Source organism: Bufo bufo, chromosome 5, assembly GCF_905171765.1.
Source record: "Bufo bufo chromosome 5, aBufBuf1.1, whole genome shotgun sequence".
Taxonomy (NCBI): domain Eukaryota; kingdom Metazoa; phylum Chordata; class Amphibia; order Anura; family Bufonidae; genus Bufo; species Bufo bufo.
In genome coordinates this window covers 327,801,173-327,814,710 of record NC_053393.1, presented here as the reverse complement: position 1 = coordinate 327,814,710, position 13,538 = coordinate 327,801,173, and the positions used below count along the sequence as shown (strand labels likewise).

Sequence of the window (13,538 nt, the reverse complement as noted above, 5' to 3'; positions counted from 1 at the left end):
CCCTTCAGCTCCACCCCCTGATCCCTCCTTCAGCCACACCCCTGGCCCCGCCCTTGGCCCCTCCCCAGACGCCGCCTTGAAACAACATGCAGATTTGTCTACAAGTGATATTTATTTTTCTCCAGCCAGTTATAAGTTTTATTATCCAAAATAAATACTGTTTTCAGATGAGAACAGACCTCTTTAATATCAATATGTAATAAAAAAACATTAATGAATAAATGAAGTGGTATTTTGAAAAAATTAGGAAGATTAAACAAATGATAAAGGTGGAAAAAAAACAACAAGCCAGGTCTCGTTAAAGATAGTTTACTGTAGACAACTGGGTAAACATAAGTGCGCCAACAGGCACAAAAACAACAGGAGTCAAACGACCTAAGTTCAGAGTGCAATTGAACATTCACAGTCTGCATATGTGCATATATTTATGGCTTCACCCAAAAACAATGTGAAACACTGACCAGTTTCACTAGTCCTTTCCCATTTTGCCAAAGGTGTTACAAATTTGTAGTGGACATTCTTCGTACCTTTGCTTCAGCAAACTCATTTATAAGGTCTTTAAAGTTTAGCTGTCTTGCAAGTTCATGCTCAATGGACAGAAGAGCCAGACTGTTCAGACGCTGCTCACTCATTGTCGATCGGAGATAGTTTTTTATCAAGGCTAACTTGCTGAACGCTCTCTCTCCTTCTGCAACTGAGAGTGGAAGGGTAGCAAAAATTCTAAGGGCAATACAAATCTCTCCAAAAATCCCTTCAAGCTGCAGCTCATAAATTGAATTTAATAATTCCAAGGGACCCAGCTGATTGGTAAATGTTTCTGCATACATTTTCCGCAGGAGTTGTAGTTCTGTAAGTAGGGATTCAGTAAAGTCATCACGGTATGTGGAAATCAGCATTTCTGTTGAAGTTTTCAGTTCTTCTTCTGAAAGAGTCCTCAGATTCAAGATGGGAGCAAAGAGCTTGCAGACTTCTTCCATTGATTTAAATCTTTGATCCAGGTCTGAAATTATGACATCCATTGCTGGGAAGAACATATTGACTTTGAAATAAATTTCCACATCCAGATCTTTTACATTTTTATCAGCCTTCTTTTTACGAAGCTGGTGAGCATTCAGTAGCTCCTTGGGAATCTCCATAGAATCAGCAACAACTTTGGACTCCGAGAGTAGAGCTGGCCACTTATCCCGTAGAATCTTCATTTCTTCAGACAAAGCCCTGATGTTGGCTGCACCTATGTCAATAGATACAGACCTGGACTGAAGGATTTTATTCCGTTCCTCAAAACTTTGCAGGACCTTGACCCAGAATGTAGCCAGAACAATTGCACGGAAAGAGGAGAAATAATCTAGCAGCCCTTCCGCTTCAGAGTGTGCAGCACTTGTCAGTTTTTTACTTTTCAGCACTCTTTCCAAAGCTTTCAGAACACTTGGAAGCTTTTGTGCGATTGGCTTTACTGCTTCAATCCTGGAACTCCATCTGGTGTCACTAAGGCCATGTAAAGAACCACCAACTTCATCTAACAAAGCGCTCCATCTCTCAGGACTGCTTCTAAATAGAACATATAGCCTATTTACACTCCCAAAGAAGGTCTTCATTTCAGGGGAACTTGAAGCTGCATGTACACCAACCAGATTTAATGAGTGTGCTGCATATGGACTAAACAACGCTGCTGGATACTTTTGTTGGATCCTGGATCTTACACCTTTAATTTTTCCTGACATGTTGGCTCCATTATCATATCCTTGACCTCTACAGTCTTTGACATCAATGCCATGCTCACACAATCTTGTTAGCAGCATTTCAGCAATTTCTTCACCAGTCTTCTCAAAGAAATCAAAGAATTCCAGGAACCTTTCTTGAATGCCCCATTTTCTTTTCACAAGATCTCTGTGCACATATCGCAGAATAATAACATTCTGTTCCATATGCGATACATCTGGTGTTGCATCACAGATCACTGAAAAATAAATAGATTGTTGCCTTTCAGAAAGCATGACATTCAAAACATGTCTTCCACATACATCGATTAATTCGTTTTGTGTGGCTGATGACAGATAATGTGCAGGTAGACGCTTTCCTTTTTCCTGGCTTTGTTTCACCTTTTCCAAGTGCTCCCTAAGTACACTATCATATTTGGCAACAAGTTCAAGAGTTCCAAGGAAATTACCATTTTGAATGTCTCCAATTCTTTGAGAACATCCTCTAAAAGCCAGATTCCGTGAGGCCAAAAATAAGGTAACATTAAGAAGCCTTTCCAACAGAGCTGCAAACTTTTCTGCTTCTCTTGTCAATTTTCTTTGCATCTCAAAGTCCACACCTTGTCCGCCTATGGACCTCTGTAAAGCTCGCCAACTTAGGTAGTACTTTCGGTGTTGAGCAGAACGTTCATGCTCTGGCAATCGTGTATAAAGTCGATGCCATGTGTTTTTGGAAGGGTCAAAGCCTTCGCTCCTACATAGTATACTCCCATCCTTTCTATGGTAATAATTTGTAGAAAAAGCTCTGCAAGTGATGCAGTATAAAACATGTTTGGAATCACTCCATCGAAGCCAGTCTCTTAAAATCTTCTCACGTCCATTTGAGGATTTTGCATACAAAAGATACTCCGAAAATGAACGTCCATCGCTGTCCAAAGTCATACGATATGCCATTTTTTTCAGATCCTCTTCAGTCATCAATCCAGAAAGCACAATTTGATTTCTTTCTTTGTCTTGAAGATTTTCTGGCCACAGTGCTGGATCTTTCCAATCGACTTTGCACAAATCCATAGTAACAGGACCTGTAGAACCTGAGGCAAAAGAGGAGCTGCATGAAGTTTCTAAATCGCTCAAAATTTCAAAGGGATATGCAATGGAGGAGGTATCTTCTATACTTGCAGCAGACTGGGTGCATGAGGACACACTTTCCTCAGGTAAAACACTCTCAGTGGAGCAGTTTTGAATTTCAAAGGCAGCCATACCCTCTTCTTGCAAATCTTCAGATATAGTGAGCAGCTCACAATGTTGAGAATGGCCCTCAATTGTGTCTGACCTAACATCCATATCTAGTTCTGAGGATTCTCCTTGTTCAACATTAGGTTCCTGGGTAGTTTCTGGCTTCTTAAAATAGTGAAATATTAGATTTTTCTTCTTTATTTTTTCTTGTTCTTCCTCTCGCTCTTTCCTCTCCTTGCGCTTCAGAAATCCAGACTTGTGTGGATACATTTTTGGATTGACCTGAAACAGGGAGATAGGATTCTTGTTCTGAACAAACGCAGCCAGAATCCCAAATTTGGGTCATATCTAAGTAAGATTGCCCAAAGGCGCTTATCACTCACTCCACCTCAATGTGATCATGGGCATTGGGCTCCATTCACTAAAGCATATTGCATGCGGTATTGGGCGACGACACATTTTCCTAAAAATTGCATGCAATAATAAAATAGCAATTGGTTTCATGAGATAAATACAGGCAGTCCGTCCCCAAGTTCCAAACTGGCTAGGGACTGTAGGTTTGTTTTTAAGTCAAATATGTTCGTAAGTCGGAAAAGCATGCGCAGAACAGCAGATACGTTGTTTTTTGAAGTTCCGTCGAATGGGCCCGCCATCAAAAAGTGGCCGCGAATGCGCAGAACAGCAGATACGTTGTTTTCCGATGTTCCTTGAATGTGCCCGCCATTGAAAAGATTCCGTTGAATGTGCTCGCAGTCAAAAAGGTTCATTCGAATGTGCCCGCCGCCGAAAAGTGGCCACGCAGCCTCCCGTTCGCAAGCAGGAGTTGTTCGCAAGTCGGATGTTCGTAACTCGGGGACTTCTTGTACCGCATATTTGAATGGAATAACGCAGGCCATGTTTTACTAAAAATTTTTGCAGAATGGTAAAAAAAATTGAAATTGATTTTTTACCACTGCTCTTAAAGCGGTAGATATTGTTTCAGGAATGGAGCCCAGTGTCTTAAGATACTATCAGCTCAAAAACACTCACGGTCGCTCAAAATAAAAAGCATACATATCCACTACTTAATGGGCCTGTAATCTATTTTTCCTGAAATTGTTTCTTACTGTGGTTTTCTGCCTCTTTGTAACGTCCTCTGCGAGCTCCCGAAGCTCTCCTATCCACTTTTGCTGTAAGAGGAAGACGGGACTTTAAGTTAAGAATACATACTTGAATAGAACTACAGTTTAGTGTCACTTTAACTTGTGACAACACTCTATGGGCCACTCCGCGGCGCCAGGGAAGGACAAGCTGGCCAGGACTTGATTCTGCAGAGCAGACTGAGCAGAGCAGAGGAGCGGGCGCGGGAGAGAGAAGAGAAGAGATACTCTTCCGCGCCCGAAACAGAGGAAATAGTCCCTACCTGCTGCCGCATACAAACGGAGCAAGCAGGCAGGTACTGAGCGGCGATTTAAAAAAAAAAAAAAACGTAGAAAGCAGGGGGGGGGGGTACGACGGCGTTTGACTAGCGGTCAGGGCTGTGGAGGTTTTTTTTTTTTTTTTTTTAAAACATTAACCACCTCAGCCCCCAGTGCTTAAACACCCTGAAAGACCAGGCCACTTTTTACACTTCTGACCTACACTACTTTCACGGTTTATTGCTCGGTCATGCAACTTACCACCCAAATGAATTTTAGGAACTCGCCATGCCCCTCACGGAATACCCTGGGGTGTCTTCTTTCCAAAATGGGGTCAATTGTGGGGTAGTTATACTGCCCTGGCATTTTCCAGGGGCCCTAATGTGTGGTAAGTAGGTAAATGACCAGTGAAATCCGAAAGGTGCTCTTTGGAATGTGGGCCCCTTTGCCCACCTAGGCTGCAAAAAAGTGTCACACATGTGGTATCGCCGTATTCAGGAGAAGTTGGGGAATGTGTATTGGGGTGTCTTTTTACATATACCCATGCTGGGTGAGAGAAATATCTTGGCAAAAGACAACTTTTCCCATTTTTTTATACAAAGTTGGCATTTGACCAAGATATTTATCTCACGCAGCATGGGTAAATGTAAAATGACACCCCAAAACATATTCCCCAACTTCTGCTGAATACGGAGATACCAGATGTGTGACACTTTTTTGCAGCCTAGGTGGGCAAAGGGGCCCAAATTCCTTTTAGGAGGGCATTTTTAGACATTTGGATACCAGACTTCTTCTCACGCTTTGGGGCCCCTAGAATGCCAGGGCAGTATAAATACCCCACATGTGACCCCATTTTGGAAAGAAGACACCCCAAGGTATTCAATGAGGGGCATGGCGAGTTCATAGAAATTTTTTTTTTTTTGGCACAAGTTAGCGGAAATTGATATTTTTTATTTTTTTCTCACAAAGTCTCCCGTTCCGCTAACTTGGGACAAAAATTTCAATCTTTCATGGACTCAATATGCCCCTCACGGAATACCTGGGGGTGTCTTCTTTCCGAAATGGGGTAACATGTGGGGTATTTATACTGCCCTGGCATTCTAGGGGCCCTAAAGCGTGAGAAGAAGTCTGGAATATAAATGTCTAAAAATTTTTACGCATTTGGATTCTGTGAGGGGTATGGTGACTTCATGTGAGATTTTATTTTTTGTCACAAGTTAGTGGAATATGTGACTTTGTAAGAAAAAAAAATAATAATTCCGCTAACTTGGGCCAAAAAAATGTCTGAATGGAGCCTTACAGAGGGTGATCAATGACAGGGGGTTGATCAATGACAGGGGGGTAATCAATGACAGGGGGGTGATCAGGAAGTCTATATGGGGTGATCACCACAGTCATTGATCATGCCCCTGTAAGGCTTCATTCAGACGTCCGGATGCGTTTTGCGGATCCGATCCATCTATCAGTGGATCCGTAAAAATCATGCGGACGTCTGAATGGAGCTTTACAGGGGGTTGATCAATGACAGGGTGGTAATCAATGACAGGGGGGTGATCAGGGAGTCTATATGGGGTGATCACCACAGTCATTGATCACGCCCCTGTAAGGCTTCATTCAGACGTCCGGATGCGTTTTGCGGATCCGATCCATCTATCAGTGGATCCGTAAAAATCATGCGGACGTCTGAATGGAGCTTTACAGGGGGTTGATCAATGACAGGGGGGTAATCAATGACAGGGGGGTGATCAGGGAGTCTATATGGGGTGATCACCACAGTCATTGATCACGCCCCTGTAAGGCTTCATTCAGACGTCCGGATGCGTTTTGCAGATCCGATCCATCTATCAGTGGATCCGTAAAAATCATGCGGACATCTGAATGGAGCTTTACAGGGGGGTGATCAATGACAGGGGGGTAATCAATGACAGGGGGGTGATCAGGGAGTCTATATGGGGTGATCAGGGGTGATCAGGGGCTAATAAGGGGTTAATAAGTGACGGGGGGGGTGTAGTGTAGTGTAGTGGTGCTTGGTGCTACTTTACAGAGCTACCTGTGTCCTCTGGTGGTCGATCCAAACAAAGGGGACCACCAGAGGACCAGGTAGCAGGTATATTAGACGCTGTTATCAAAACAGCGTCTAATATACCTGTTAGGGGTTAAAAAAAACACATCTCCAGCCTGCCAGCGAACGATCGCCGCTGGCAGGCTGGAGATCAACTCTCTTACCTTCCGTTCCTGTGAGCGCGCGCGCCTGTGTGCGCGCGTTCACAGGAAATCCCGGCTCACGCGAGATGACGCGTATATGCGTCGCTGAGCGCAGGGCTGCCACCTCCGGAACGCGAATCTGCGTACAGCGGTCCGGAGGTGGTTAATTGGTTATGTCGAGGCTGCCCGGGCCCCCCTGCCAGCCGGGCCCGGTACAACTGGGCCAGCTGTACTGGCCTATCAGCGGCCCTGATTACAGAAGTAGAGAAACTGAAACTTTGAAATTTGCTAATTTTTCCAAATTTTTGTTAAATTTGGTATTTTTTGGTGCAAAAAAAATAATTTGTTTTACTTCATTTTACCAGTGTCATGAAGTACAATATGTGACGAAAAAACAATCTCAGAACGGCCTGGATAAGTCAAAGCGTTTTAAAGTTATCAGCACTTAAAGGGACTCTGGTCAGATTTGCAAAAAATGGCCTGGTCCTAAGGTGTAAAAAGGCTGTGTCCTTAAGGGGTTAAAAGGACTTTTGGGTCTGTAAAGTTTTAGCAATTTATCGCAGGTTGCGTTAAAAATATATATTGCTGCTGCCACACACAACAATAGTCCTTAAAAGGACTTTTGGGTCTATAACAAGTATTTCTAATGAAAAAAAGAAAATTTCACTTCCTGACTAACACTAAGCCGAACACGTGTCATCGGGTGCTATATAGCACCCGATGACGCGTTCCAGTCAGCCAATCACTGTAATGCCAGTAACCAACATGGCTATGACATTACAGTGAAGGGCAGTACTTACCTGCACGTTTATTGGCTGTGTAGCATCCAACAAACGTGTAGGGAGGAGACTTGAGCATTGCGCTTGAGCACATGCGGTATTCGGCCAAATACTGCCATGTGCCGCCCAGTTGTTCCCATCGGTTAGTATGGACCATGCAACTAGTTTGGGATAGAGGAGTGGGTGGAGTTTAGGGATGCACTTATCCCTACCTTTTTGTGACAAGCCTTTTATAAAAAAAATAAGAAGTTGTAGTTTGAAAAAAAAAAAGGCTAAAAAAAATGTATTAAAAACCCCTAGGTGTCACATAAAAATATGTGGCAAAAGATATTTTGGTACTTAGTGTAATCCCTCCCACAGTTCAGGCTGCCAGTAACCATAGATCCCCTACCAGGACTTTTGTTCATCTTCATCTTATCAACCTCTACAACCAGAGAAGATTTGTATTCTTGTGTCACATTATTTTTTATTCTAAAGTTGTGAAAAGATGCATAACTTTAAATCTAATAACCCTGTGTCTGTAATTAGGTAATTTATCTACCATACTGCTACCTGGATCAAAATTTATTTTTGGTCTCTTGAGTTTGACTGATTTGTGAGGGGATGAAAAGATACTCATAAGTACTACACTCTGCATCTAAAATCCATTTTTAAAAAATACATTTTCATTATCAAAATACTTTGATGCAAAATTGCATGCAGTCACTCAAGCCTGTAAAGTGTTGGGTGGCATTTTCACAATTATCAAGTGTTTATCTTGAGTGTTTAATATGATTTTGTATTTATTTATTTACAAGTTGAAGGACCCGGCTTTGCACGGGTATATTTCATCTATTCCATTGAATGTTTGTGTGTGTCGTTAAAAGATATCAACAGTATCCACTATAGCAGTACCTCCCCCCTTAACAGTGACCTCCACAGCCCCCCAAACCTTAACACTGACCCCCCACAGTGCCCCGTCTCCTTAAAATGGGACCTCAAAAGCAGCCCACCCCCTTAACTTTGGCCTTCACAGCAGCCTGCCCCTTTAACAGTGACCATAGATGACAGTCCCCTTAACTGTGACCTCCACCATTCCCGGCCCCCTTAACAGAGAGCTCCACAACGACTGCCTCGGAGGGAGAGTGACTTTCTCGCTGCAGCTCACACTCAGACAGCACAGTGCTTCTGTCTGAGAGTGAGCTGTTCAAAAGATCAGCTGACAGAAGTTGATTTTTACCTTCATTTTTTCAATCACTATTGGCTGCGGAGTGGGAGGGGCCTAACCAGGTCAGGCCATGGCTTAGTGGGACCAGGGGCGGGGTTTTTAGTTCTGTCTTTTGAGGGTGGATTTAATGGCCATCCTACCTGCCCCTAAACTGTGACCTCAACAGCACTCCGTTCCCTTAACAGTGTCATCCTTTAAAGCTGACCTATAGCAGTGAAGAATAATAGCTCGGTTGTTATGGAAACATGGTTTAAAACTGTGTGTATGTGGAGACTAAGCGCCTGCAAGCTTCTATTGGCTCATAAGGGTCTTGTGACCAGGCTTCTATTGGCTAATACATTTTTTGGGAATATCTCAGGAACTATACGGTCTAAAACCTTCCCGGACACCTGATGTACCTGTGTGCCAAATTCCGTGATTGTAAATGCAACGGTGTGTATTACTTTAGCGGACATATATACATACATACACACACTCAGCTTTATATATATATATTTTTTTTTTTTCGAGTTCAGGTTTTATTTGTAAATGAAAATTGTCTCATAGTGAAAGGGTTAAGTAGTAAAGGGGAAATGTAGTTCTTTTCACAGATTTACACTACAAACCTTTATTTGTGCCATAGCTAATGCAAGTTTTCTAAAACTTGGCTGAGGGATACAAATGAAACACTGGCAGCGATGCAATGTGCTAACTTACAAATTGAGTGCATATGGACACAAAAGTACTAATATCTTGAACTCCAAGGGGTATATTGAAAGAAAATTTACATAATGAGAAAGATGTAAATTTTCTCCAGTGGTAGAGAAGCACCCTGCTGCTGAATATATACACATTCTCTAATGCTATATTAGCTCACACAATGGCTCCTGAATAAATTTGTCATTTGTATTTTAGAGATCCTTGCTACACTCTTAAGTTTATGCCTCTGTTTGATCACTTAAACCTGTTTATTCAAACTTTTTCAGCCATAACTCTAGATGCAGCGTTTTGTATTAGTTCCCAGAATGGCACCACTTTTCATGACCTGATATTTGGCCTAAAGACGAATCATTGTGGGAAATTACATTTGTGCATTTCAGCTAATTATGCTTTGTTCAATGAATTGTTACAGAATTCCATTTCTATGTTAACTTTATGTCTTTGTACTTTATACACTGCCTTATGTTTTGCTTGAGGTAAACAAATTCAATTATGGTGATATATTCAGGCTTGCCGTACTATCAATAACTTTCACAGTTATTGTTGACAAAGCATGCACATTTGCCTAACCTCATTCTTGTTAATCTAAGTGCATATCATATAAACAGCACTGCTCTGTATATATATTGCTTTACAATGCTCATGTTGGTAGTTTATTTATGTAAGTTTAGATTTCATGAGTAATATACAGTGTATCATAAAGCACTGCTAATAAAATCAGAATTTTATCAAATAGTGAAAAGTATTTAAAAAATGTCATTTCCAGCTTTGTAACAGGAATTGAAAGTTATCACTTAACCTTTTTTGGACTATCACCGTACATGTATGGCAGAAGTCAATTCTTTAAAGCTGATTACTAGTACATACAGTAAACCAGAAAGTTTATACACTATATAAAAAGACACATATGCATGTTTTTCTCAATGTCTGACATAAAATCAGAATAAATCTTTCCTGTTTTTGGTCGATTAGGAATACCATAATTATTATTATTTGCCAAATGCCAGAATAATGAGAGAGAGAATGTTTTAATGCATTTTTATTACTTTCTGCAATGTCAAAAGTTTACATACACTAAGATTACTATGCCTTTAAACAATTCTGGATTGCCCATATGATGATGTCATGTGTTTGGAAGCTTCTGTTAGGTTTGTTGGCAACATCTGAGTTAATTAGAGACACACCTGTAGATGTATTTCAATGCACACCTGAAACACACTGCTTCTTTGTGTAGCATCATTGGAAAGTCTAAAGAAATCAGCCAAGATATCAGGAAGAGAATTGTGAACTTTAACAAGTCTGGCTGAACCTTGGGTGCAATTTCAAGATACCTGAAGTTTCCTTGTTCATCTGTACAAACAATTATTTGTGAGTACAAACAAGATGGGAATGTCTAGCCATCATACCGCTCAGGAAGGAGATGGGTTCTGTGTCCCAGAGATGAACATGCTTTGGTCCGACATGTGCATATCAACCAAAGAACAAAAGCAAAATACCTTGTGAAGATGATGGCAGAAGCTGGTAAGATTGTGTCAATATCCACAGTGAAACGAGTACTGTATCAACATGGGCTGAAAGGCCACTCTGCCTGGAAGAAGCCATTACTCCAAAAGAATTATAAAAAAGCCAGATTAATGTTTACAAATGAACACAGGAACAAAGACCTACATTTTTGGAGACATGTCCCGTGGTCTGACAAAACTAAAATTTAACTTTTTGTCCATAATGACAATCGTCATGTTGGAAGGAAAAAGGGATAAGCTTGGAAGCCTAAGAACACCATTCCAACTGTGAAACACGGGGGTGGCAGCATCATGTTGTTGGGTTATTTTGCTGCAGGAGGGACTGGTGCACTTCACAAAAGAGATGGCATTATGAGGAAAGAAGATTATGTGGAAATACTGAAGCAACATCTCAAGACATCATCCAGGAAGTTAAAGCTTGGGCGGAAATGGGTCTTCCAAATGGACAATGACCCAAAGCATACTGCCAAACTGGTTACAAAGTGGCTTAAGGATAACAAATTCAATGTTTTGGACTGGCCATCTGATCTGAAGCCCTGATCTCAATCTTATTGAGAATTGATGGGCAAAGCTGAAAAGGCAGGTGCAAGCAAGTCGACCAACAAACATGGCTCAGTTACACCAGTTTTGTCAGGAGGAATGGGCCCAAATTCTGACCAACTATTGTGAGAAGTTTGTGGAAGGATATCCAAAATGTTTGACCCAAGTCATATAGTTTAAGGGCAATGGTACAAAATATTAATGAAATGTATGTAAACTTTTGACTTTGCAGAAAGTAATAAAAATGCATTAAAAATTTATGTTTCTCATTATTCTGGCATTTGGGAAATAATAATAATTATGGTATTCCAAATTGACCAAAACAGGAAAGGTTTATTCTGATTTCATCGTAACAGGCGGTGTTTCTCTATGAAAAACACAAAAGGCGCACCATAGGGTAGTACAGTCCAGTTAAGTAAATGAACAAAAGATACTCCAAATTGGAGGCTCACCTTAATGCGTTGTGCAATCAATAGGCACAACACTACTGAAGGCTTGAAAGGGGTCATTAAAGGCCCCCAAGGCAGATGGTCATGCAGCCAGGGATGTACGCACTTCCACGTAGGGATGCCTGGAGTCCCCAAGAAGGCTGATAAATCCAAGTAAAGAGAAGAAACTCCCACGGTGCAACAGTCTTTGATGATGTAAACTTGATGTAATAATTCGGCAGGTGGTACAACGTGTTTCGGGGCAGAAGACACCCCTTCATCAGGTACAAACTGCTCATACAATGAACATAACTGCAAGGCACACTTAAATACATTAAAAAAACGCCAAAGTGGCATAGAAAGGGGAGGGGAGTGGAGGGGGAGGTCCTGACCCCTCCACATGTCAAATGTAGAATATACAATCCAGCATACAAATCCGTCCTATCTTTAAATAGGGCTCATAGGTAAATAGAACGTTGGTGGTCAGTATGGAATTGTGAAAAACATGCATATGTGTCTTTTTATATAGTGTATGTAAACTTCTGGTTTCAACTGTATATTCCAATCCATGCCTGCAGGTGGCAGCACTGCACTGGAATATACTGGTTAGTATTCAGTATTCTGTAAAGGATAAATAATACTTACGGAATACAAGATGCAATTTAATGATTGCATGTTACAGTCACCTAATGACAAAAAAGTTTTAAAAAAGTTTTAAAAAATATTTAAAAAAACTGAAATCTCTTCCCTTTCCCTAGAATAAAAAAAATAAATAAACAATAAAAAAATTAATATAATAAATGATAAAAATAATGCACAGTGGATCTACCCTTCCAAAGTACAAAATCTAAAAAACAGTAAATAAATAGTAGATTGTCCTTTACACCACTCTATGTGCCTTCTAGAGCCTCACAAATTTATAATAATCAGTTGTATAAGTCAAATAATCCCTCAAGGCACACAACCCTATATATTACTTAAATGGATTTATTGACAATAGATAAGACAATAATAAATATATAAAATTACATATAGTGGACCAAACTAAAAATATAAAGTCATATAAACATATTGGAAGCCCCTATATATTCCACTAGTAGAATGCTATAAGTAATAATGCACAATTTCTTGTTTCCCCAATGAGTAAACTTTTGTTATATTATTACATTAGTACACCAATGGTAGGGGATAATAGTGTCCGATTTTGCAAGGAGTTCAGTCAGTTTTGTCTGCAATTGCGTTCAGTGTTTCAGTTTTTTCCATGTGGATGCGGATCAGTTTTTCACTCGCTTGAATAAAAACTAAAGAATTACAAACAACATCTACTGAGCAACTATCAGTGAAAAACGCATTGCATCCAGGTTACATGCAGATGCATTACATTTTTCACTGAAGCCCCATTCACTTCTATGGGGCCAGGGCTGTGTGAAAAACGCAGAATATAGAACAGGCTGTAATTCTTACGCAACGCAGAAATGATGAGATAAAATGAAAACTCATATGCACAGACCCTTTGAAATGAATGGGTCAGGAATCAGTGCCATGCGTTCACTTCATGCATGGTACTTGCATGGAAAACCTGCTTATGTGAAAGGGGCCTAATACTTCTAGGTATTGGTCCCTGCAAGTAGTGCCTTAAAAAGTCTCCACGGACTCTTCCTGCAAAGAAAAATGTAGTTCTTTTTCTCACTGTGACCAGATCAGCACAGTGGAATTAACTTATAGTTGAGGTACATTCACATTCACGCAAAATGCGGATTGGCAAAAAATATGGCTAATGTCCGTGTGACGTCTGTGTTGTATCCGTTTGCATCCTATTGTAACAAT

General features: G+C 40.8%; 1 protein-coding gene across 1 annotated transcript; it reads right to left on the bottom strand.

Moving 5' to 3' along the window:
- Positions 1–497: 497 nt before the first annotated feature.
- LOC121002511 (zinc finger MYM-type protein 1-like) lies at positions 498–3,203 on the bottom strand. The gene has a single exon (XM_040433963.1). The coding sequence runs from the start codon at positions 3,201–3,203 to the stop codon at positions 498–500; it is 2,706 nt and encodes a 901-aa protein (XP_040289897.1).
- Between the last annotated feature and the right edge of the window lie 10,335 nt (positions 3,204–13,538).

Coding starts and splice junctions, on each gene's coding strand:
- LOC121002511 (XM_040433963.1), bottom strand. CDS start 3,203: ATGTATCCACACAAGTCTGGATTTCTGAAGCGCAAGGAGAGGAAAGAG.